At 35.4% G+C, this 26,454-nt stretch overlaps 3 protein-coding genes across 4 annotated transcripts; 1 reads left to right on the forward strand and 2 right to left on the reverse strand.

Moving 5' to 3' along the window:
- Positions 1-1,400: 1,400 nt before the first annotated feature.
- On the reverse strand, positions 1,401-14,658 carry LOC112048668 (tyrosine aminotransferase). Its single transcript, XM_024086307.2, has 5 exons — positions 14,148-14,658; positions 8,521-8,849; positions 5,998-6,471; positions 5,101-5,283; positions 1,401-4,440 (listed from the first exon to the last, which is right to left on the reverse strand). Exons 1-5 carry the CDS (start codon positions 14,287-14,289, stop codon positions 4,252-4,254), a joined length of 1,317 nt encoding a protein of 438 aa, XP_023942075.2. The 5' UTR covers positions 14,290-14,658; the 3' UTR covers positions 1,401-4,251.
- Positions 14,659-17,595: 2,937 nt separating this feature from the next.
- LOC112048669 (NADH dehydrogenase (ubiquinone) complex I, assembly factor 6 homolog) lies at positions 17,596-19,814 on the forward strand. Its single transcript, XM_024086308.2, has 5 exons — positions 17,596-17,765; positions 17,982-18,213; positions 18,352-18,584; positions 19,041-19,203; positions 19,357-19,814. The coding sequence occupies exons 1-5, from the start codon at positions 17,662-17,664 to the stop codon at positions 19,534-19,536; spliced, it is 912 nt and encodes a 303-aa protein (XP_023942076.2). The 5' UTR covers positions 17,596-17,661; the 3' UTR covers positions 19,537-19,814.
- LOC112048674 (platelet-activating factor acetylhydrolase IB subunit beta homolog) lies at positions 19,642-26,408 on the reverse strand. Of its 2 annotated transcripts, XR_008252428.1 has the most exons (5): positions 26,139-26,408; positions 25,768-25,974; positions 24,742-24,864; positions 23,592-24,311; positions 19,642-21,665 (listed from the first exon to the last, which is right to left on the reverse strand). XR_008252428.1 is itself a non-coding variant. In XM_024086315.2 (4 exons), the coding sequence occupies exons 1-4, from the start codon at positions 26,202-26,204 to the stop codon at positions 24,030-24,032; spliced, it is 678 nt and encodes a 225-aa protein (XP_023942083.1). In that variant the 5' UTR covers positions 26,205-26,408; the 3' UTR covers positions 19,642-24,029. The 2 variants fall into 2 exon arrangements, 1 of the variants encoding a protein (XP_023942083.1); XM_024086315.2 differs by having other exon boundaries at positions 19,642-24,311.
- Positions 26,409-26,454: the final 46 nt, after the last annotated feature.

Consider the following 26,454-nt stretch of genomic DNA (forward strand, 5'->3'; position numbering starts at 1 on the left):
TTGAAACGTTATTTTCTTATGATAAGTATCTAAGTCATACAATCCCAATTTTAAAAATACTACCTTAACTCATATACAAAGTTTCACTCCCCCTTTATCCACGTAATATGAATATTCAGAAAAACGTGAAAGGTGACTGTCCTCCGTCTTCATCACCAAACCTCCTGTGCAGTCACTATCCATATAGGTGGAAAGTTCTCATCAATATAAAATTTATCAAGTCCAAACACAAGGTAGCTACTGTGAACCGTCGAGGAGTTCCCTTAACTCTCCTTCATCTTCATCACCAGACCCCTAATACAGTCACAACCTATCCAGGTGGAAAGTTCTCATCAATACAAAATTATCAAGTCAAAACACAAGGTAGCTACTATGAACCGTCGAGGAGTTCCCTTAACTATCCTTCGTCTTCATCACCAGACCCCTAATACAGTCACAACCCATCTAGGTGGAAAGTTCTCATCAATACAAATTTATCAAGTCCAAACACAAGGTAGCTACTGTGAACCGTTGAGGAGTTCTCTTAACTGTCCTACGTCTTCATCATCAGACCCCTAATACAGTCACAACCCATCTAGGTGGAAAGTTCTCATCAATACAAATAAATCAAGCCCAAACAAAAGGTACCTGCTGTAAATCGTTGACGAGTTCCATCGTCTATGTATCGGCTCCATCATCAGACCGACTCCAGACCTTCATAAAATTATAGTGGTTTAAAATATCTTATGGCAACACTAACAAACGCACTAGCCGTCTCTACGATTTTCGAAAGTTCCCCTCGATTTCTCCAGGATGCCATCATCAGATCCTGATATGAAAAAAATGGGACCACCCTGGAATCAAACCCTTCAAAACAAAAAAAGAATTTTCAAAATCGGTCCACAAATGACGGAATTATCGCTGGACATACATAAAAAAAAAAAAAAAAAAAAAAAAAAAAAAAAAAAACATACATACAGCCGAACGTAGAACCTCCTCCTTTTTGGAAGTCGGTTAAAAATGATGATGGATACCCATTACCCGTCTACTCGTACGTTTCCCCCTCGTAGATTTATCCTAAGAAGAAATAACCATGGTCATGGCATGGCAAGCGCGCTTCCACTTAGACCTCATCATTGCTTTCCCTCAGGAATCACGATGCAGAGATTGTACTCAAGCCCAAGCCTATCCCATGACCCAGCTAGGAGAGAACCAAGAATCTCTGGATAACAAGGCATTCCCAACTGTCTCCGAAATATTGTCTAAAAAATTAATAAAAAGAAAATAAGAGGTAGTTTAAACAAATACGAGTAAAACAACATATTTATTGCATAATAACATTATTTCTGTACAAAACAAATATTAGCAAAAGTCACGCTCGGTGTTCAGTGTTTTAAATCTGAATTCGTTAAAAGATCTTGTCATCATCGAATTTTAAAGTACTTCTATCTAGTAGATATTAGATACCATTAATTTCGTGGTTAATAACTTAACCTCAACGGTCCATCTTGTACGAGTAGGAGTTGGTATACCATACCTTAAAGATTGACAAGAAGGCTTTACTGTTACTGTAGGTACTTATGTACTAAAGTTAAATAAAATGTTTAACAAAATACCTTTTGTTTTTATTATGCTATTTTCGAAAGAATTTTAAAAAGCAAAACGTGATATATGTATATTTTTGTTATTGTATTGTATGTACTTATTTACTTAATAAAAATTTTAATAAAAAAAATTCAACCGACTTCCAAGTCAAAAAATAACTAACTAAAAAGCAAAAAATAACATCTTACCTATGTGCTACCTTCTGATCAGTTTGAAGGCGGTGCCAAGCCAGTGTTGTGTTTTAATTAAAGCTGTTTCTGAAAGAACCACAGAAATTTTGTAGTTAAATGGTGTTTAATTAAAACATCACTGGCTTGGCACCGCCTTCAAACTGATCAGAAGGTAGCACATAGGTAAGATGTTATTTTTTGCTTTTTAGTTAGTTATTTTTTGACTTGGAAGTCGGTTGAATTTTTTTTATTAAAATTTTTATTTTTTTATTTTTAGTGTTAGCATACCTACTGCGTGTGTACAGTCACAACCTATCTAAATGGAAAGTTCTTATCAATACAAAATTATCAAGTCCAAACCCAAGGTAGCTACTATGAGCCGTCGAGGAGTTCTCTTCACTGTGCTTCGTCTTCATCACCAGACCCTTAATACAGTCACAATCCATCTAGGTGGAAAGTTCTCATCAATTCAAATTTATCAAGTCCAAACACAAGGTAGCTACTGTGAACCGTCGAGGAGTTCTCTTCACTGTCCCTCGTCTTCCTCATCAGACCCTTAATACAGTCACAATCCATCTAGGTGGAAAGTTCTCATCAACACAAATTTATCAAGTCCAAACACAAGGTAGCTACTGTGAACCGTCGAGGAGTTCTCTTCACTGTCCATCGTCTTCATCACCAGACCCTTAATACAGTCACAATCCATCTAGGTGGAAAGTTCTCATCAATACAAATTTATCAAGTCCAAACACGAGGTAGCTACTGTGAACCGTCGAGGAGTTCTCTTCACTGTCCCTCGTCTTCATCACTAGACCCTTAATACAGTCACAACCCATACAGGTGGAAAGTACTCATCAATACAAATTAATCAAGCCCAAACAAAAGGTGACTGCTGTAAATCGTTGACGAGTTCCATCGTCTGTGTTTCGGCTCCATCATCAGACCAACTCCAAGCCTTCATAAAGTTGTAGTGGTTTAAAATACCTTATGGAAACACTAACAAACGCACTAGCCGTCTCTACAACTTTCGAAAGTTCCCCTCAATTTCTCCAGGATGCCACCATCAGATCCTGACATGAAAAAAATGGGACCACCCTGGAAGTAAACCCTTCAAAACAAAAAAAGAATTTTTAAAATCGGTCCATAATTGACGGAATTATCGCTGGACATACATAAAAAAAAAAAAAAAAAAAAAAAAAAAAAAAACATACATACAGCCGAACGTAGAACCTCCTCCTTTTTGGAAGTCGGTTAAAAATAATCTAAATCTATACACTTGTTTACGTGGGTAGGTCCTATATTTAATTGCTAGTGTAGAGTACATATTCACAACCAAAAAAATGTTACAGTTGGTACGAGTAGGTAAATACGTAAAGTAAGGTAAATAATTTGCCCTAATATGGCGAAAGTGGTTAAATAGTCCATTGTCTTGCATCAGTCAGTCAGTGAAGTCATGTCATGCTTGAAGCGAAGGCAATCTTAATATACTCACCGAAGAGTTTTGTTTTCGTAGATACTAGGTACCTACTCGTATAACTATTATCTATTATGTAATCTATGATGAGACGTACAAGGTGAATCGTACAAAAAAATCATTGTATGGTAATTAAAAAAGTGATTTGTATACGACGGATTTTTACTAACACAGAGAAGCTTTTTGAATTTTTTATCACCTGTCAGTCTGTTTGTCCAGGCTTATCTTTGGACTGGCAAACGAATTTTAATATGACTTTTAACGGAAGCAATAAGCTTTTATGTTATTTTTATCGCCAAAAAAATCCATAGTTCGTAAATTTCTGAAAAACTGTAGGCACACGCGGACCAAGTCGCGGGCGTCCGCTATTATTAACTCCTGTAGGTACTCGTAGATTACTCAAATATTACTCGTAGATTACTAAAATAGTTATTTATTGTGTAAAATCAAATTAGTAGATGGTCACAGACTCAGACAATACAAGAGTGGTGTACAGCGTTGCCAGACGTCCCGATTTTTATTCAAAATTAAATGTCCCGCGCGGGACAGGCTCAGTCCCGCTTTTGTGGAATGATTCTACCGTGCGTGCAGAGTACTGAGAAAGCGCAGGAGGGTGACACAGTAACTTCTTCATGTTTGAAACTCCATAGTTTGCTAATGTCTTTCTAAAGACGAATAAGACTCAACTATTTAACAATAGGGTAAATCTGATTTACATTATCATATTTTTATACAGTGATTTTACATGGATATTTTTACTATATATTGTCACGTAAACGTAATTTGAAATCAAATAGAAAGATTCAGAAACTTTTGATTATAAGTACTTATAGGTTTATTTCAAGATGTCTCGCTTTCGACTAAATAATCCCGCTTTTTTACTCATAATGTTCCAAAATCCCGACGTGGCAAATAAAAATCTGGCAACGCTGGCAAGTACACCTAGTGCGGGAATAAAATTGTTAAACATAAGAAAATTTTGTCTAATCATTTATAAACCAAAACAAAATAAAAAATAATAAATTATAGGACATTGGTTATGTCGTCACATATAACTTCTACATTATTCACTATATCGTTTGTTTCTATTTCTTTCCTTTTTTCTCCTATTACATGTTCTTTGCAAAAGATTGTTATCCTCTGGCACGCCTCGCGCAGTTTATCTTCTGGCACAGTTAATACAATCCGCATGTAGTTAGGATATTCGAAGCACTGTAAAACAAAAAAAAATTGTAAATACTGCGGGAGATTGTGAAATGTCGAAAGCGCGAAGCTCAAGTGGCAACGGGCAGAGCATATATATTGAAGATCTGATGGACGTTGGGGTCCCAAAGTGCTGCAATGGTGACCCCGCACCAGAAAGCGCCCCCTACTAGGTGGACCGAAGACGTCAAGTGGGTTGCAGGGAGCCGCTGGTGCCGCTCGACTGTTAGTTATGATGATGATAAAGTAGATTCGAATAAGGAAGTCCTGTGTTCGAGTCTTTATTCGAACTTTAAGTTTTTTGAAAAAAAAGCATTATTTAAGTACTAGCGGACGCCCGTGACTTCGTCCGCGTGAAACCCTACTACTACCCTACCATACAGGGGAAGAGTAGGGACTCAACCTTACCCCTACCTTACCCTACCCCTACACTACCCCTTACCATATTCTACCCTACCCTACCCTGACCCTACAACTACCCTACCCCTACCCTACCACGTCTACATATTACCACGTAATATCTACCTATAGATGACAAACTGGAATGAAATATTATTCTTCTAGGTTATACTTATAATACGGTAGTAACTGCTCATGTGACTAGGAAACTATTAATAAAATATGTATCTACTTGTAGTTATATCAGTAAAACAAGGTAATCAAAAGTACCTGTCCTGGCAAACAGAAAACAGATTGCTCAGCCACGAGGCTTTCCACAAACTGGCATTCGTCCTTGAACTCAGGGAATAGAGCCATTTTAATTTCTATCATCATGTACATCGCTCCCTGTGGCTCAATGGGTCGCAGGCCTGGCGCCACTCGCAACTCTTTGTATGCCAGTTTAGCTTGTGTCTGAAAGCAAATTGTCAGCATTATCATAAATTTAACGGTCTTTTGTTGAACGACGTTGAAACACTGATGTGAAAAGGCATGCGCCAAAAATGTATTTTCTTTCAAAAACTGTAACGAATATGATTATTATTATTCATATCAATTTATTGAATACAAAATATTCGTTTAGACGTCCTGAAATTTAGAGGACTAATAAATAGAGGTTATTGGAGATATAGCTAATGCATTACAACTTTATGACGCTCTTTATTTATAGTTGTTAACTTGTAAACTAGCTTGCCTTAGCAACGATCTGGTACTAAGTATAGTAGAAAGTAGGCATTCATTTAACTTTACTGAATTATATACAACAATATACGTAGGTACCTAATAGGTAGTTATAGATCTACCGATATATGTCTTTAATATTTACACTTTATAAGATAATTCAAATTAGTCTACTTCTACAGTCTAATTTACTTTACAAAGTAGATCTTCTAACCATATCAATAAATATTCTCCTATCTCATCAAGTAAGCGATAACTTAGACTAGAAATAGTAAAGACAACAGACAACAACCTAACCTACGGGCGGGGATCGAACTCCAGACCTCGGACAGACGGATTTGAGTCCAGAGTTGTAACCGTAGGTACCTACTTCTATTATGAATCTTATTTTAATTTAATTCCCAGAAAACAACAACAACAACAGCGAGCAATAAGATTTCCACTCACCTCGATAAACAACAACACTTCATCGAAGAAACTTTGCGGCGTACATTCTAGAATGGCCGGTAATGCAGTTTGTATTAATGCACTAGGTCCGAGAATTCTCATTGACAAGTTAGATAAAGCCAGTCTTATTTCCTTTCCCAGAACGTCATTTCGATCGTGAATGACCACCCAACCCATTCGCCAACCAGGAACTAAAAATCGCTTCGTCAATCCACTACATGTTAATACAGGAACGTCTTTGGATATTGAAGATATAGGAGTGAATTGTCGACCGGCAAATACAAAGTGCTCATATATTTCGTCAGCTATGATGGGAACTTTGTTTCTGGATGCTATCTCTAGGATTTCATACAAGTGTTCTTTATCATACACAGAACCACACGGGTTTGAAGGGTTATTGATAACTATGGCGACTGTGTCATCGTCTATCTGACTCTCTAAATCATCGAGATCTATTTTCCAATGTTCGTTAGGCTGTAAAGTTACAGATGTACTTCAATAAAAAAAAAACACATTAATAAAACATGCAAACAATACAGGATTTGTAAGGAGAATGCGGCGTAAATATGCAAATAACATCCACAATAAAACAGAAACTTGTTCTGCGTCTAGAATCTTGTTAATGGTTACATTTACATTAAATTATATCAAAATTCTACGTTTAACTTATTATTAGTAAGAAAACCATACACACGAGTACAACTGAGTTTGGTAAGGCGGAGTAATTAATTAGTTCGCCCTATATTTACCCGATTGTCAGAGGAGGGTTAAGTTTTCGTATTATTAACTATACGATGTTGGAACTCAATCTTTAGCTCATCCTACGGATTTCACCATAAGGGGTGTCAAGATGTCATAAACTCTCAGTTGCAAAACTGGCGTATGGCATAATATAATTTTTCATTTTGCTGGTAAATTTTATTTTTATTCTGTAAGAAAATATATTTTCTAGCGAATAAGCAAGTTGAAGCTGCGAAGTTTTTGTAGCTTAGCATCACCGACACCGAGGCATAGAGGTAGGTACGTGCCCCGACAAAAGGTGAGGTGTCAAACAATCCTTCTTGCTTATTATGACTAACCTTGATAATATTAATCGTTTTGAAGTTGTGAAAGGTCCAATTAATTAATACACATTAGAGAAGAAAAATTTTAATAAAAAAAATTCAACCGACTTCCAAGTCAAAAAATAACTAACTAAAAAGCAAAAAATAACATCTTACCTATGTGCTACCTTCTGATCAGTTTGAAGGCGGTGCCAAGCCAGTGTTGTGTTTTAATTAAAGCTGTTTCTGAAAGAACCACAGAAATTTTGTAGTTAAATGGTGTTTAATTAAAACATCACTGGCTTGGCACCGCCTTCAAACTGATCAGAAGGTAGCACATAGGTAAGATGTTATTTTTTGCTTTTTAGTTAGTTATTTTTTGACTTGGAAGTCGGTTGAATTTTTTTTATTAAAATTTTTATTTTTTTATTTTTAGTGTTAGCATACCTACTGCGTGTGTACAGTCACAACCTATCTAAATGGAAAGTTCTTATCAATACAAAATTATCAAGTCCAAACCCAAGGTAGCTACTATGAGCCGTCGAGGAGTTCTCTTCACTGTGCTTCGTCTTCATCACCAGACCCTTAATACAGTCACAATCCATCTAGGTGGAAAGTTCTCATCAATTCAAATTTATCAAGTCCAAACACAAGGTAGCTACTGTGAACCGTCGAGGAGTTCTCTTCACTGTCCCTCGTCTTCCTCATCAGACCCTTAATACAGTCACAATCCATCTAGGTGGAAAGTTCTCATCAACACAAATTTATCAAGTCCAAACACAAGGTAGCTACTGTGAACCGTCGAGGAGTTCTCTTCACTGTCCATCGTCTTCATCACCAGACCCTTAATACAGTCACAATCCATCTAGGTGGAAAGTTCTCATCAATACAAATTTATCAAGTCCAAACACGAGGTAGCTACTGTGAACCGTCGAGGAGTTCTCTTCACTGTCCCTCGTCTTCATCACTAGACCCTTAATACAGTCACAACCCATACAGGTGGAAAGTACTCATCAATACAAATTAATCAAGCCCAAACAAAAGGTGACTGCTGTAAATCGTTGACGAGTTCCATCGTCTGTGTTTCGGCTCCATCATCAGACCAACTCCAAGCCTTCATAAAGTTGTAGTGGTTTAAAATACCTTATGGAAACACTAACAAACGCACTAGCCGTCTCTACAACTTTCGAAAGTTCCCCTCAATTTCTCCAGGATGCCACCATCAGATCCTGACATGAAAAAAATGGGACCACCCTGGAAGTAAACCCTTCAAAACAAAAAAAGAATTTTTAAAATCGGTCCATAATTGACGGAATTATCGCTGGACATACATAAAAAAAAAAAAAAAAAAAAAAAAAAAAAAAACATACATACAGCCGAACGTAGAACCTCCTCCTTTTTGGAAGTCGGTTAAAAAGTTGTTTTAAATCTCTAGAAAAGAAGAATACAAACGATGTAAATATAATGTAATGAAACTTACCAACAAGTTGTAATATTTAGTTTTTATCCCAAAACCTTCTGATAATGTCTGATATATGGAAAATCCTGGTCGAGGGATAAGTATATTTTGTCCACAGTCTGCAATCGCTGTGATAACCATTTCAATAGCATGGGAGCATCCGCTGGTTAAGATTACGTCTTCGGGGCTGACTTCACCCTGATGAGCACTGTACTTGGCCACTGCAACTCTTGCCTCATAGTGTCCTTTCGATGGCGCATAGCCTCGACTTTTGTGTAACTCGATACTTTCCCGAACTGCTTGCAATAACTGATCCGGAGGGTTGAGATTTCCGAATGTGGTTGGGTCACCTATAAAAAATAATGATTTAAAAAAACACTGACAATGAAGACTTACTAAATTTTAGTAAGTCGCCTGTATAACGACAATTCAAGAGTCAATGCGCTCATTTCATCATCGGTCATTATTAATCGTTCGAGGTCCACTGCTAACCCCTTGTAGTCTTGACTCTTGTTCACTTCCAAAGAACACGGTTTTGAGACGCGTGCATCCAGCGGCTAGTCCATTTAGTCGACCAACATTGCGCTATATTGCATGCTGGTAAATGCGATTTTAAACCAACAGAATAAATTACATTCCTCGACCAAACCGTACCTAAGTATAACTATAAGAAGAGACTCTTGAAAAATATGCATTAAGACGGACGGGACGATAACGTTAAATCTACTTCAATATGAACAATATGTTGATTGAGTACGAAAATAGTTCAGATGGCGGGTATCGAACCCAAGACCTCTCGGCGTGAGTCTCAGTCCTAAAGGCGTGGTTTTCCAGAAAGCGATCTTAGATTTCCTAACGTTCAACCTCTCTACGTTACTTTAGCATTAGAGCACGACTCTGGCAATATTCTGCTCACGCCTAAATCCCCTGCAGCTCCCATTAAGTAATCAGTCATTAATTATTTTATTCTAGGGATACTTCTGGCTCCTATGTTTCAACTATCTTCTTCAATTTACGAGTATGTGATTTTTCGTAGAATTGGTAGGTATTTTAGATATCTATCCTAAAATACACCAGATGTAGACCGTGTTAACCTTGACTTACTAGTTACTCCTAACCTAATATACTCCTTTCCATAAAAATTAACATAATGCCTACATTTATTCATCAAATGTAATATATTTAAAAAAGCAATTCTATAGATAGATATTGTATACGACGGATATCTTTCGTGATCTAAGAAACGTGGAGAGTTTGTTTGTTTGTGTGTGTGCTTGAACGCGCTAATCTCAGGAACTACTAGGCCGATTTGAAAATTTCTTTCAGTGTTCGATAGCCTCTTTGTCGATAGGCTATATTTTTACAGGAATGGTATCCACGCGGGTGAAACGGCGCGGCGTCAACTAGTATATTCTTTCTACTCAGCTAGACTCAAAAAAGGAGGTTCTATGATCCGGTGAAGGAAATAATAACTTGCACTAAAGCTTATTTATTAAGCACAATTTGGTGTAGTTGAACTGATGATGAAGAAATTTAATGGCCTGTATTGCATTCCGCATATTATAACCTCATTAAAAACTATAAAAAGTTTAATATTCACAATTAACTGAAAAAAAATGATAATGCAAAAATATACGGAAAAGCGTAAATACGCTCTCCGTAATTAAATTTTTAATGTATCTACGTAGTTTTCAAAAAAATCCAAGTTTATTTCGCAGTTCATAGTGCTCTTGTTCTCAACAGAGGGGTCCTGGATTCGATTCCCAACATTTTTCCCAACATATTTTTCTAAATTGGCTCATGTCTGATCTGGTGCTAGGCTTCAGCTGTGGCTAGTTACCACCCAATGCACAAGGACGTACCGCCAAGCGATTTGGCGTTCCGGTACGATACCGCGTAGTAACCATTAGAGATGTAGAACCCTATTCCATAAGCCCGTTTTCATAGCTTGGCAACTTCGTTCGTAACACTCCTAAAGGCCGTGGGGCGTGTAGCGATGAATGAAAAACCCACGACTGATGTACCTCACATCCCCGCACGCGCAGTCTTTCCCCCCGACGCCCGCATATCATGGGAGTGTCATCAACGAACTTGCCAGACTATACCGTTGGATGGGACCGAAGACAAGGGCTAACTTGTCAGTTGTCATAGAATAAAAAACAATGTTAATTAATGTAATTAATTAATAAATAACTTTTTTTTCGTTCCCGTGTCATGATGCTTGTCATGTATTATTACACCACTAATTACAAACACACAATAAGGTACACAAAAACTTGTAATTTGGTACAATGATAATAATAATTACTATCCACATAAACTAATAAACATTAAATTACACATGGGAAAATATAAAACATATCTACATCTGTACATATTATAAACAGGAAAGATTTGTATTGTTGTATTTAACGAATAAACTCAAAAACTACAGCCCCCTAGCCAAGTAGCACGTCGATTCTCTTTCTACGATCGCTAACGCTTCGAAAACTAGAAAGCTGTATGGGAATGACATTTTGCTATCGATAAGTGACGTGATCAAGATCTGTCATTCCTTTTTCTAGTTTTCGAAGCGTTAGCGGTCGTAGAAAGAGAATCGACGTGCCACTTGGCTAGGGGGGCTGGACCGATTTGATTTTTTTTTTCACCAATGGAAAGCTACATTATCAGGGAATAACATAGGCTAAAGATTATCTCCCTATTCCGACTGGAGTGGGAACTACGTGAGTGAAACTGCGTAGCACTGCTAGTTGTAAGATCAATTTACAAAAGAAATATTATTTACTCCGAAGATATTCATTTTAGAACACAGAGTTATGGAAAACTAGCAGACGCCCGCGACTTCGCTTTTACAGCTTTTAATCCCCATTTGTTTATCACTAGCGGACCCGATCCAGCTTCGCTTTGACACACTTCTTTCCTATAAGTACCCTACTCCTACCCTACCCTACCCTATCCTTCCCTAACCTACCCTAGGTTTCACCAAACATTTGGTTTGGATAGGTGAGTCCATTTTTGAGTTATAAAATTACAACGAAAAGTGGCATTTGATTTTCATTTATATACATTTTAACGATAATGTATATTATAACCGCGAAAATAACTTGAAAAAAAATCAGACGATTTCAATAACACAAAAACCTAGCTAATCAACTAAATAGTGAAAAATAACGTCATTATTCTGTTTAATTAGGTCGGTAGGTTTAATTGAATTGAATTCAAAATTATCTAAGGTCTTCCTCGTGAGTTTGAATTCAGTTACTATACAAAATATTCCCTTAATTTCTCCAGAATTTGGCCATAGCATTTGTACCTACATGATGACTATGGAACCGCTTCAAATGAATACAAAAGATAAGAAAAGAAAGGAAAAAATTAAAAGAAAGGAATAGCAAGAAAAGATAGGTCTGAAAAGTTAAAAGAAAAAGTATGAAAAGAAAAACGGGAAGAAAAGAAAAGGTAAAAAAAGAAATGAAAGGAAAGAAAAGTAAGGATTTTTTCAACCCTTTAAGGGTTGAAATTTTTATCATCTTTACATTTCACATTCTAACAATAGTCAATGAATCTATTACTGTAAATAAAATTTTAATTTTAATAAAAATTTTAGATGACAGACTGTCATAAAAAAGCTCAACCCCTGTTTAAGCCCCATAAACCCCAAGCCCCATTATGAGGTTACAATTAAAAAAATCTTAAATCACATATTTTTTCAAGATTGATGCACAACTGTAACTCTAAAAACTAACGACTTTCCATTCAAACTTGCAACCCCTATTTCATCCCCTTCTCTTTTCATTTTAGGGATAAAAAGTAGCACAAGTTCTGCTACAAGTTCCTATTATCTTATTACCAGAATTCAGAATTCATCTTGATGGGTTCAGCTGTTTAACCGTGAAAAGGTAACAGACTGACAGACAGACTTACTTGAGCAACATCCTGTATACTATTTCGATCAAATTAATTTAATTCAAGGGTCAAGGAATACCTACAGACTTTTCCTTCTCCTAAGAAATTTTCAGTAAAAATTCTCAGCCGGGAGATGGATGATGTTACGCCCTCGTGCTTCGGAGAGCACTAAGATCGACATAAGATGTTTTATGATTAGCACCATGCAGTGCCGGATTTACCATAGAAGCAATTAAACAGCTGTAGCTTAGGGCGGCAAAATTGCGGCAAAATTGCAAAAAAAAATTATGTTAAAAAAACATCGTACATGACTAGTTTTCTTAGCCTACCACACCCTAAAGGAAGTGCAATAAAAACAAAGCTTTGCTTTTCTTAGCTTAGTAATATGCTCAAAAACCTGTAATAAATAATTATATTATTCCCAAAAACAAAATAACGTTATTGTGAACAGTGTGTCTAATTTTAGAGGTCAGTAGGGGGCAACCAATGTCAAATTTAGCACTGCCACTATAGATCGCCGAATTTATAGTATTGTCCGCTCTACATAAATATCACATACACAAAGTCATGAATAAATTTTGCTCCTGGGCTAGTAGAGGATTTACAAATTTGCCGGCAGTAGGCCGCCGCTTTGCCGCTATTAAATTTTTGTAGCTCCTACGGAACTCTGAAATTCGATAGGTATCGAATCAATACAATTATTACCTTAGATTGTGTTAATAAAATTGCAAGTTTTAATATTTTAGCAGGACTGTACAGGGCGTACAGGACTAAAATATTAAAATTATCGTTACATTTTCTTTATTTCTGTAGAAGATAAAGTTTTCTGGGTCTTTACCGCCATGTAAATCTGCCGCGCTAGGCTCCAGCCTACTTAACCTGCTGGTAAATCCACCACTGTCCTGGGCCCAATGACAATTATATCTTTGACGCTTTTAGAATGACTAAGAACATGCTCTAACGGTCATACTATATTTTATTTTAATTAATTATTATTATTTTAGGCCTAGCCAAGACTTCGTCCGCGTGGAAATCGATGTAAATTATCAACCCCTATTTAATTTCCCCTATTTATATTTTCACATGTTAACTGAAAATATAAACGAGTTTTATTAAAACACTTGTACATATATTTTCTGTGGTTATGTGTAGAATTTTTTAAAATTTTGTATGGCAATATTTTTAATATTTTTTTTGATAGTTACACGTACCGATTTGTACAATAGTAACTATAAAAATGAATAACTATCGACACGAACTTTCAACCCCTATTTCACCCCCTTCTGATTTTATTATCGCGACAGAAAAATTTTCCTATTCTTCTTCTAATTATGGTCTCAAATCGTGGCAAGTTTCATGTGTATTCAGTATAGTTTCAGCGTGATGCTCGGTCAACAAAAACATGGACAGACAGGCAGACAAAAAACAAAAAAAAATATTTATAGCTTCAGTATCGATTATATAATGCCCTCCAACTAATATTTTGTAATAATGCAGAATTTGACTTGTTTCAGTTTTAAAAATAAGTCAATTTAGATTCAAATGTATTAAAGAAATTAATAAACCTTAATGTTTTGTAATCTTATAAAATCCATTCCTGGCTGTTGTCGTCATTCCAGGCAACCCTTTTTCGAAATAAATCAATACAATTTTCATGCACTTAAAAGTTATACGTCGATTTCTGAAATATTTTTTCACGTGTGCTACTGCGCAATACTTAGAACAGGTTTTCAAGAGCTTACCGATTGAGAGAGCAATCAGTTCCTTCTCAGGATTCGGTTCCACTTGCAAGTGCTCCACAATCTGGCGTATGGGGTTCGTGGTCTTACGCGCTAGGGTGGACGCACGGACCTCCCACTCCTGGCTGCTACGAATGCGCGACATGGGCACAAAACAAGCGGAATATTAATATCTGCGTCAACACTTGAATAAGAATAGTGTCTACCTTTCGATACACCTCACTTTTGTATCAATAATACATTTGACTGATATTAACATCCAAGTGGTGGAACTGGTTTGAAAATGTTTATGAGATGACGACAGTAAAGCCTGTTATTTAAATATTCCTCCCTTGCTAACTGCGACACTTATGCAATAAATAATAACACCATTATAATATCCACTATAAACAGTAGATTCGTTTTAGATTTTCTCTAAAGTTAAAGGTTTAGTGGATTTCCTATCGGGTCATGTGCAATCCACACGAAAATTAACTCGAAATAAGCCATATTTGTTCTGACTGAACACTTTTATACTGGAGGAGGTAGTGCGTTTGAACGTAAGTACTAAGTAGGTAGGTATGAAATGCACATCGTTGGAGTTACAGTTGGCCTAGGAAGCACAAGTACTTTGCTTTCTTACGCCAAGAAATATGCCTACTTGTTCCCGTGAAATAAAAAAAAATTAAAGATGAGCGAAGTCACGAGTAAAGTTATGTTGCCGTTTTCCCGACCCATAAATAACCTAATAAGAAGGACGTGATTATGTTAAAAAAACATTGGTATACGACAAATCTTGTTAAATTATATCTTACGTGAATATTTTTTTATTGAATGACAAGTAGGCCCTTTAGTGTCTCATCTGATGTTAAGTGAAGAAGATGGAAGCGGGCTAACATAAAAAGGTACAAGTTTATTTTACGCATACCTTTGACGGTTTCTATGCGGCATCGTACCGGAACGTTAAATCGCTTGGCGGTACATCTTTGCCGGCAGGGTGGAAATTAGCCACGAAGCCTACCATCAAACCAGATTTTACAATTTAGAAATTATGAAATCCTAAACAGGCACGAGCTAGCAATCGAACCCAGAACCTCTCTGTTGAGATCCACAGCCATACCAACTGCGCCTAAGATATCGCCAAAACTAATCAACCCCCAACCTATTGTAAATTAATAGATAGGTACCTACTCGTAAGATTAAGAACACTTTTCGCATAAACACAATGTCAGAGGGCTAAAAGAATATTCTAACGGGAATCAAACTCCAGACCTCTTGGATTTGAATTCGGTCGCTTATTTATTTATGGAGCTAGACTTTGGAAACACATATTCTACTAACCGCGTCCTACAAGACCCCTTTAATCTATAGGACTGATCTGGTTTTGATGAAACATTTCTAACCATCGCAGGAAAACCAGGTTTCAACTAAAAATAAACCGCATTAAAATTGACACAGAGTTATCTATATATACGCATATATGAAAGAGAGGGGCTCTTTGCTTTGGGGGTTAAAAATGAAAATATTGTAGATACGCGTACCTGTTTACGTACCTATTGTCAATTACCTATGTTAAGTGTGTTTTTTTAGGTCCATGGGTTTTCTAATAAGTTGCTATAAACATAAACAAGGAAGAATCATAAATATTAATTATTTTGTTTGTTAGCGAAAACATAACAAGTAAACACTGCGCCTGTTATTTAAATAATTAGAATAATTCTGAATAATGCTTTAAATTCCTGGATATGAAGCATTTAGCTTTAAAAATTAATGTAAAAAATTCAAAAATCATTTATTTCAAGTAGGCTTAGTGGTTTATTCCCCGGGGTCCCTGCGAGATACTAAACTTGCTAAATACTTACCTTACCTTATCAGCCGATAGACGTCCACTGCTGGACATAGGCCTCCTGCATGGACCTCCAAGCATCTCGAGCCGCCAGCATCCAGCGGCTCCCTGCAACCCGCTTGATATTCTCGGTCCACCTAGTGGGGGGTCGACCAACAGTGCGCTTTCCGGTGCGGGGTCGCCATTCCAGCACCTTGGGACTCCAACGTCCATCGGCTCTTCGAACTATAAGGCCTGCACATTGCCATTTCAGCTTCGCGACTCGCTGAGCAATGTCAGTGACTTCAGTGCGAAATATTGCCGAATTAAAATAATGTTGTGATCCATGTTATACTCGATTTTTTTTAAATAAATCGGGAATACTTTTAACGTATTTTTATCAATAAAATAGTTTATTGATTCTTTTCAATACGGATTTTTATTCATGAGTTGAAATCTATCTTATTAACCGACTTTAAAATACGGAGGTTCTGAATTCTACGCGTATGGTTTTTTTATTATTATTTTTTGTTTTTATTATTTTTTTTTATTTTTTTAACTACCTACCTCATAACTTCGTCATTATTTTATTAACTAACTAGCAGATGCCCGCGACTTCGTCGCGAAATCTATGTTTGTGCTTGCGTAAGATGCCCAACCGTAGCCACGGTCTGGGGCCATATCAGGTTGAAGTATAAAACACATTTATTTTACTTTCGTAGTCGAGTTTTAAACCGTTTATAGTGGTTAAAAACCGCAGAATTTTATTTAAAACGTTTTAAATCGGTTTATTTACATCTATACTCATGACACATTAAATATAAAAAAATAATGGAAATGCCGCCGTTAGAAAAGGCTTTTCATTTGTATTTTGGCCTTAGGCCTAGTTCATACTTCTTTAGTATTTTGGTCGAGTACGAACGATTTTTGGGCGGTAAATCCAAAAATTGTTCGTATTCGACTATATGGCTTGTTCAGACTAATTTACCAGTTTAGTCGAGTAACTTAAAATTTTGCTGCTAAACGTGTCTGAACACCAAAAATTTTGTCGAGTAGGTTAGTTCAAATATAAATATAAGTAAGTTAGACTAAAATAGTTTAGTCGAGTCAATCCGTTTTACTCTATTTTAACGGGCGAGTAGCACCTCCACCACGCGTGACGCGTCCATGCTCATTGGTTTACCGGCTAAACAAGTCCGAACCTGGCGAATTACTCGAGTTCATTAGGTATTTGCTCCTGCTTGATCCATTTTCGTACCCATAGCTTCTTTTTATTAATTACACTTTCCTCATCCACTTCTTCTATGATAGCCATTGTGCTTAGCTTCATCAGTATATTTACTTTATTGCGTTGTAGGTTGCACATCATGCAAACCACCACTCACTTGTGAACTGTACTCGAACAAAGTGCGATCGAATTTTTAGCAGTATCAAGTAGTTTAGTACGCTACTCGACTAAAATGCTAAAGTAGTCCGAACTAGGCTTTAATGGAGCGCCATTATAGACTCCCAAAAAGGCTAGAACGCAGAGCTATAAATGCTGGTCATTTAAAAAAATATTTATGCCACAGATAAATAAAATAGTTCATTTGTCATTTCTTTCAACAGATTAAAAACGCGATTTGTAGGTTATGTTATAATCTTCATTTGTGGTCTGTGGTTTTAATAACAATATTTAAATTATAATTCAACATTAATAATTTGAATGGAATCATGATTTTACGCTTGAATTCTCGAATTAGTGTCTCAAGGAGATTATTAACCCAGCAGGCATCTATAAATGAAAAATCTTTAGAATATTGTGCGACTATTGTAAGGTATCCATCATGCTAAATTATAAATTATCCATTAATTTCCTTTTTTTTACATATGTGTTGTACTTTTAATTTGAATAGTTAGATATGTAATAAGAAAACTTACACTTGTTACCACAATTGGGGGAGTTTCCATATAACATTTGTCATATTTTTCATTAACTTTTTTTCAATAACAATAAAGAATCTCCTCTCGTACTTCAACATTATTGCAGATAGACAGCACGATTATGAAAACTATCTGGCTACTCTACTCTTGAGCAGGACGCTGAGATCTCCAGCTTTAGTAGTAAGAGCCTTCAACGCTGAAATAGCGAGAGTTCAGGACCAAACTACGGATCCTATGACAGCAGCCTTGAGATTGCAATTCTGGCAAGATGCCGTTGGCGTTATTTATGAACAGAACTCAGCCAGTGTACCAGCTAACCCTGTAACTCAAGAATTAAATAAGGTTCCCCTATTTTGTATTAAAAAAGTAACAAATACTATAAAATATAGTTTATTAACAGTTTTGTTATATCAAGTGACATGTTTCTATACAATCTTGGGAAGATCAGACTGAGAGTAATAAAGAAATAATAATTTGCAGGTATGTGCAGCATATAAGCTACCAAGACGCTATGTAGAAAGGCTCATCTCTTCCCGGACGGGGTTATTGAAGACAAAATATTTCAAGTCACTAGAAGATGTAGAGACATACACAGAAAACACAGTTTCTACTATTTATTACCTCTTACTTTCTATTGCGGGAGTTGCAAATGTACATGCTGATCATGCTGCATCACATTTGGGCAAGGCTCAAGGAATAGTTAACATACTTAGGTCAGTTTTTACTAGTTCATTGGAATTTTTAATAATATTGTGTTTTTCAAAAATTCTGTATTTTTTTTTTCCAGTGGCGTATTTGTAAATTAGCCGCCAGTAGGCTATTGAATTTTTGCAGCCCCTACTGAACTCTAGTTTGCAATAAAAACGATTGTAAATTGTGTCAATAAAATTGCAAGTTTTAATACTTTACTACATGACTAAAATATTAAAATTATCGTTCCTTTTTTTTTTATTTCTGTAGAAGAAAAAGTTATTTGGGAAAAATTTGCTGCCCCCTAAAATCTGCTGTCCTAGGCTTGAGCCAACTTAGCATACTGGTAAATCTGCTACTGGATTTTTCCAAGATAAAAGAAAGTGCTGCTTTAAGGTCCAATTTATTATCTCTACACTAGAATTGATCAACTACAGTTCATTAATTAGTTGTGTGTGTTATTTGGTAAATTATTTCAGGTCTGTGCATGTATCAAATCACCACAAAACAATATGTTTGCCAATGGAGGTTTTGATGAAGTATCAAGTCAGCCAGCAGTCAGTTCTAAGGGGCACTGACAGTGAGAACATGAGGAATGTTATATTTGAAATAGCTAGTAGAGCTAATAGTCATTTAGAAAAGGTGAGATAACTAATAAACTACCCTATATACCCAGATTTGTGTAGAAATTTGTTTTTTTCTATATTATGAGATTATTATAATAATTTTAAAAGTCCAAGTTATATATTTATATATAATAAATTAAATTTTTATTTTCAACTTCCTTTATTTCAGGCAAGAAAAATTGAAGTACCAAAGATATGTAATCAGTTATTTCTCCCAGCTATTGCTGTGGATAAGTATTTAATAAAATTGCAAAAGAAAAATTTCAATGTATTTGATAAATCATTACTATTAGGTAATCCTATGTTACCTTTTAGTTTGTATTACACTAGACTATTGAACAGATATTAATTTGTTGAATTAGTAATTAATCGACAGCTAAATGCAAATAATTCAAAATGGTTGAGCTATTGTTTTAATCCTCATTAATGATATGTGGGAAAAATTAAAGAAATGTTATAGAAGATGCGTTTTTACTTTCAAGCTAATTCATTCATGCAAATAAATAATCACATTTGAGATTCAAGCACTGTTTGGCATCTCGAGTATAATATTATAATAGTACCACAAAATAATTGCTGTATAGTAGGTATATATTCTTAGGACAATAAATTTTGTTTACAATTCAAGTATTGTTTTACTTATATAATAAATAGAGGTTGAACCTGAGACTTCAAAATACATAGTTATATAACTTACAATCATTAGTAACTGAAAATACAGCTATAATCAGATCAGTCACATGATTTTCTAAAAATCATAATGGAAACTTTGAATGAAAATCTTCAATTCTCTAATTACAGAATGAGCTCCAAATATTTTTTTTCAAATTTGTTTCATTACACAACTACGCTTATTATTACCTGTCCCAATATGTCACTAAATGCACATGCTATAGCTTACAACTAATCTAAGACTGTTTCCTTTCACCTTCTATTTAGATATAACCAGATTGAAACAATAATTGATGCTTTGGTTTACAAAGTGTAGAAATCTTTGGTTAGCCACAATTTCACAATAAGAAATGTACATCTTACAAAAATAAAACATTTTGATTACCATAATTCTGTTTTCCTCGGCCCACACTCATTACATTCATGCAAAAATTCAGCATTTGAATTATAGCTTGGCAAATTCATTCGTAACACTCCCGATATTCCGCGGAGGCCGGGTAGCGATGCCCCGCGCGTACGACTTCATACCCGTGCAGTCCTTCCCTCCGCCCCGCGCGCACAACGTCACAACCGCTCCCCCCCCCCCCCCCGTCGCCCGCATATCATAGGAGTGTCATCATCGAACTTGCCAAGCTATACTGACACATTTATTCACATATTGATAATTATACAAAATAGTTGAACTGGAACTTTCATTAATGTACAAAATAAGTACAACAACCCTGTTCTAGGTATACTTTTCAAAATCACCTCAAATGTTTTAGTAGTTTTATGTATAACTGGATTTGCATGACTGTGCTAATCCAGTCATACATAAAACTACTAAAAGAGAGTTTATTATAAAATTATATAAAATTTCTTCACAACTTAAAGATTGGTTAACTCAGTAGTATATAACTGAATTAGAACCAATATATTGTTTTATTATTGCTTAATTGGGTGCATGATTTGAATAAACATGTGGTTTCTTTTATTATATTGCAATGAATAAATATTATGCAGTTAAAAAGTTACTTTACGGGGCTAATATTGACATGGTTTCAATTGTGAGGTCACATTATTAACTAGTAAGGATTGTACCTATTATTTATAAACTGCCATACAAGAAAATTAAGTAGGTAAATCACTAAAAAAATATTATTTATTATGAGAATATTATTTCAATGCAAGCATTTGTTGCTTATTTAAATATTGCTACAGCCCTGACTTTACTAATAACTAACAATAAAAAAATCGTGGAAAATGATTTTGTAATTCTCATTAATTTTTAACATTCTGAAATGCAAGTTGTTTATAGTTTAATCTGTTTGGTTTATTAGTAAAGTGATTAAATGTACAAACATTTGACAGGCATATTGATGTGCAATGGTAGACGTCCACAGCACATTGTACATATCAGACGTATCACATCAAATGGATTGTAGTATTCTTTGCATAGAAAATCATACAAGTGTGTTCACGGATCCTGAAAATTGTAGACAATATTTAGGTACTATTTGTTTAAATAACATTCACTGTTGACCACAACACTAACATTGAGATGTGGAAATTTCCTCTTTTGAGCGCCTCATTTTTCATGACCTAGTAACACATCTAACAGTATTTAACATCATTGCATTGTATGGATACAATCACATCCAACATGCGGATCTGTGGACGCCTGTCTTTAAACTGACTGCAAGATAATGCTCTGTCAGACACAAAGTACTTGGTCTATCATCTTACCACTATACCTACCATTTTGCTTTGTCAAAAAGACTTTAGAATAGATTGTTTAAGTCAATCTTCTTCCTTGTGCTCTTAACACTTTCATTACCGCTACGATTTTCACGATGTTTTCTCGGGAGCCGCCTACATTTTACGTTGGACTCGCTAGGTGAGTCGCCGGCGCTGCGATACGAATCATTCGACTCGCCACGCGAGTTCAGTGGCATTGCGTTAGGGTAAAAACTATGTTCTGTTATTTTTGTGGCCGTGACAGTGTACGTTACGTGTTTAAAGCAATTAACTAGTATATGGTGTAATTTAACAAAAAGAAAATGGCAAGAAACACTATAAATAAACGAAAAGGTAAGTTTGTTTCGTAATTTATGCAGTGGCTCTCAATCTTACAAATACTGATTATTGTTGATATCTTATATTGTTTTTATAAACAGATTTTCTTATTATATGTATAGATGTTTTGAGTAAAGTTCGAAAGCCAAGTCACAATGATAGAAAACAAATATACGCGTGCGATAAGGAAAGGGTCGTGCTTAACACTAATCTATATATAAAGAAAGTCGGGTTTGTTACAACACTTCACTCGAGATTGACCAATGAGAGCTTGGCAAAAACAATGTTATCAGTGCTTTTATTGCTTACTAACCAGAGCGTTCATGTTATAGTATGCGCGTTATCATCTGAGTCGTCCGGTCATAAAAGTCAAAAAAGATAGGAATGTGCAGCGCGCCTACCTGCGCACCCTAATTATCGATAAACGGCTACCTGCGCACGTGCTAATGATGAGTCAATAATGATTTGGACGATTCTGATTGGTCGGTTTCTAATGTAATTGCATTGCGTATTTTTTTTGCTATAAATGTGTTTACTGCAATTAAATAAATACATTCATGTGTTACTCGTTGCGCACTATGGATACTTTATTTTCTAACGTTGATCTGAAGAAATTACATGGCGATATTAGCCCTCAAGCTCGAACACTGATTCACAACGTATTCCTGTTTCTCAATGAATTGAAAAGTGATCCGAATAAAGTGGCTTCTCTAAATTTCAACAAACCACGTGAAATGGCCGCATTTGTTTGTGGTGTGAGCAGAGCGACAGTGGACCGAATCAAGACGGAAGTATCACAATCAGGCAGTACCTGTATACGAAGAACAAATTTACAAGACGAAGATTCTGATGATGAAGACTCAGATGAAGATTAATTTTATTTAGTTAATAATTATATAATATGAAATATGTATTATATTAAATCAAATATTGTTAATTTTTTTAATTTTGTGAACAAGATACGATAATAAACTTTACTTATCGATAATATGTCTTTCATTGTTACACCCTTCACTAGACGGCTCCATAAGACCCATAAGTGCAAGCGAGATAGATATAGAGAAATGATTTATGGCCCTAAGACTCAGTTGTTAACGATAGTAGTATAAAAAATACCGGTTCCTTTTGTTTTGCCGGCAATTTTTAACAATGCGAAGGGATCCTCTTTTAGTTGTAACTCTTAAAGTAATAGACCGAGAGTTGAGTTTGTGTTTTCTGCACCGTTCGTTTAACAAAAACGCAAGGACAGACTCAAAAACTTAGAAGTACCCATTTGGTGAACACCAAATTCGAGCCCCTACAAGGTGTCGAACACAATCCGCCGTTGTTTTACGAGTGAATGTGACTTTTGGTAAAATGAAAATAAAAGTATCTACCTTTTATATATTTCATTTATAAAAGTTTGAGAATCTATGTTAGTGAACTCGCCTAGCGAGTTCAAGGCATTGCAGAATAGTTTATTTTCTTTCGATTATAAACTGGGTCTGCACACCCGGCCCACCACGTTATTCATTAGATTAGTGTATATTTAGTCTTCAGTATTATTTTAAGCAGAAAATACACATGCATTTTGAAAAAAAATTGCAAAAACATTGAACTCGCGAGGCGAGTCTACGGCGCTGGAATAAAATTTACGTGGACTCTCCGGGCGAGTCGGTGGCACTGAACGTGTTAAACACAAGTGCTGAAAGAGATTGATCAATCTGAATGCATTTTTACTGTATTATATATAATTGTATAGATCACATTTGGGCAGTTTCTTAGATATGGTACATAGTTACAAGCAAAGAGCCCTGAAACATTTTTGTGTTTTTAAGTTCATTTTTTATAAATACTATCCAATATTATTAAGTGCCAGTATGAATAGTAAATTAATATTTCTTAATGCATTATAATTTTGCAGGCCTCATAACAATAACACAGCCAATGTATAAAATTATCAATAATTTTGGAATGTAAAATTAAAACAGAAAAACAAATAAATTAATATAAAAATATTTGATGCTTAAATTTAAGATAAAAAAGCTAAATTTAAGTACTAATATAATAATCACAATAAGCTTGCTGCCTTGCGCAATAAAAAGCAACCGAGTGTCTTTTATTCATAAACTACTGTTATTCGGAAGGTGTCAAGTCTTTTTCAGGTTCACCTTCAGATAATATCTGTTGTAAGAGATCATAGACTGGTTCAAACGCCTTCCTACAAGCTGCATTTGTTGGTATGAGGTAGTCGTGCATGTCGTGATGGCTAATTGTTCCGTCATTTTGTATAAAACCTTTATCTATTGTCACCATTTCTACCTTATTAATGCAAGCAACTTTTTCACGCAAAAGTTGATTGATTTTGGCATTCTTTTCTCTTAACACATTTGGATACTGACCCCTTGGGAGCAGACTCTGTGAATGAAAACACATTATTTAAAAACAAAATCTGAAAATTTACTATTTCTTTAGTAAATTTTTACTCTTTAATGTATTTTGGAAGAGTGAAACATTATTGCTAATTGTTTAGAGTTTTGCTATATCTACTTCTTTTAGCCTTTGTCTGGCTTTTTTAATTTATTGTTTGGGCAACCATTGTTGTTTGTTATTTAATGGGATTTTGTCAAAAAACATCAGATGGATTTAGCCTTAATTCCAGATTACAGACAAATCCAGTCTTCGAGATAAAAATAACGAAATATTTTGTCTGTTTCTCTAATATGAGAAAATATTAAACTTCTTAAACCAACTAAGTAGGATTGGTTTACTGATAAAATACAAGTCATTTAATTCAGTGTAAGCACAAAGAATGTGAAAAGTTAAAGAATAAGTATTGTATACTTACAGGTAACACAATATAAACACTTGGATGTTTCTCCCTGATAGTGTGGACTATTTCTAAGATACCTTCGCAGACTTGTTCAGGTGTATGATCTACATTATTGGTTCCAACATGCAGCACTATTACCTGTAAATAAATGTAAATTATAGTTAAAAAATGGACAAAACTGTAAAGGAGAACCATACAATATATTGCTGGACCCAAAATTTGATGACTGAACCATTACAATCTCCAATAAAGTGTCATTTATTATATAACTAGCGGACGCCCGCAATTTCGTCTGTGTGAAATTCAGTTTTACACAAATCCCAGGGGTCCCATGGATTTTACTGGAATGAAAAGTATGTTTCGTATTCCTATGTGTTAATCCAGAGTGAAATCTGTTTCCATTCTAAATTTCAGCCAAATCGCTTCAGTAGCTGCAGCGTAAAGGTGGAACAAACATACAAACACACTTGCACATAAATATTCACCTTTATAATATTAGTGTGATAGTATGATAACCGTACAAAGCTGGAGCGGGCCGCTATGTTTTAATATACAACATTCAGAGTTTATATGTAGTTTATTTAGTATCAGCATTGCAACCTTGCAAAGCTGGGGCGGGTCACTAGTTATACATATAAACATTTCTCTTCAATCACTCTATCTATTAAAAAACCATATCAAAATCTGTAGCATAGTTTTAAAGATTTAAGTGCAGCCAAGCAAGATTGTTGTGTCCCAGTCTTCCCAGCCAAGAAACTGATGCTGTACCTAGGGGCGACCAGTATTGGATAAGAAATCTAGGCAGTGGGATACAGGGACCTCTTGAAGATCTGCAGAGCCGCTACATCAACAAGATAGTCAGAAGTATTATAACATAAACCTAGGCTGTTAAGGAAGGTATTGCTCTATTATAGGCTATGATCTTCCACTTAACTATCAGGTGGGCCATCTGCTAGTTCCATCAACTATTACAATAAAAATGTAAAAATTGTTGCAATTTTCTCAGTAGGATCAAAATATAGACAAGATTTAATTACTTACTCTTGCATCAACATGATCAAGTTCACCATTTTTTATACGCCACAATACATTTTGAGTTTGATCCTTGTGAATGCTAAAATTAAGGCAATGGAGTGGTGCAAACCATTGATTCCAAACTTCAGTGTGTTCTAGAGCTTGTAATATGGAATCTCCTATGAAAATAACGTCTGCGTCTTTTCCTTTGGCATCCGAAAGGAATCTGTTGTGCTGTAATGTAAAATATTTAGGTATAAGTTATTGTTTATGATGGAAGTATTAAACTTTTTTCTAACCTGTTACTTTTATATTTTTTCCCTAACTGATAGAAACAGGAAGAAATAAATTTAGAAAATTACAAAGGTACACGAATACGAAAGCTTTTTAATACTTACAATGCTATTCCATCTGCCGTCACCTTCAGTATCTTGTTGTGGAGCTGCCGCAGAACATGGATTCATGATAGAAGATTATTTATAATGTTGTTATTAGTTGAAAGTAATTGTGCGCTCCCTTTCTTTATAGAACTAATTTAATATCGTTTATATTCTCAATAGATTGATTTCGAATTTTTATACCAATTTCCATCCACAAATCACAAATATAAATTATTTGACATTGACAAATCACAAATAGTTAAATATTTCCAAGTACAAGTACAACTTGAAAATAAAAGTTAATTAGTCAATCTGTGGTACAAGACAAACCGGT

This window comes from Bicyclus anynana, chromosome 3, assembly GCF_947172395.1.
Source record: "Bicyclus anynana chromosome 3, ilBicAnyn1.1, whole genome shotgun sequence".
NCBI classification, from domain to species: Eukaryota; Metazoa; Arthropoda; class Insecta; order Lepidoptera; family Nymphalidae; genus Bicyclus; species Bicyclus anynana.

Excerpts from the sequence above, each read along its gene's own strand:
- LOC112048668 (XM_024086307.2), bottom strand. The coding sequence starts at position 14,289 with ATGTCGCGCATTCGTAGCAGCCAGGAGTGGGAGGTCCGTGCGTCCACC. Across the intron at positions 6,472-8,520 it reads CTAAATATTACAACTTGTTG|CCTAACGAACATTGGAAAAT; the intron begins GTAAGTTTCATT and ends GTAACTTTACAG. Across the intron at positions 5,284-5,997 it reads AAGTGTTGTTGTTTATCGAG|ACACAAGCTAAACTGGCATA; the intron begins GTGAGTGGAAAT and ends ATTTGCTTTCAG.
- LOC112048674 (XM_024086315.2), bottom strand. The coding sequence starts at position 26,204 with ATGAATCCATGTTCTGCGGCAGCTCCACAACAAGATACTGAAGGTGAC. Across the intron at positions 25,975-26,138 it reads ACGGCAGATGGAATAGCATT|CACAACAGATTCCTTTCGGA; the intron begins GTAAGTATTAAA and ends TTTACATTACAG. Across the intron at positions 24,312-24,741 it reads GTGTTTATATTGTGTTACCT|AGTCTGCTCCCAAGGGGTCA; the intron begins GTAAGTATACAA and ends TTTCATTCACAG.
- LOC112048669 (XM_024086308.2), top strand. The coding sequence starts at position 17,662 with ATGATTTTACGCTTGAATTCTCGAATTAGTGTCTCAAGGAGATTATTA. Across the intron at positions 18,585-19,040 it reads GGAATAGTTAACATACTTAG|GTCTGTGCATGTATCAAATC; the intron begins GTCAGTTTTTAC and ends AAATTATTTCAG. Across the intron at positions 19,204-19,356 it reads CTAATAGTCATTTAGAAAAG|GCAAGAAAAATTGAAGTACC; the intron begins GTGAGATAACTA and ends CCTTTATTTCAG.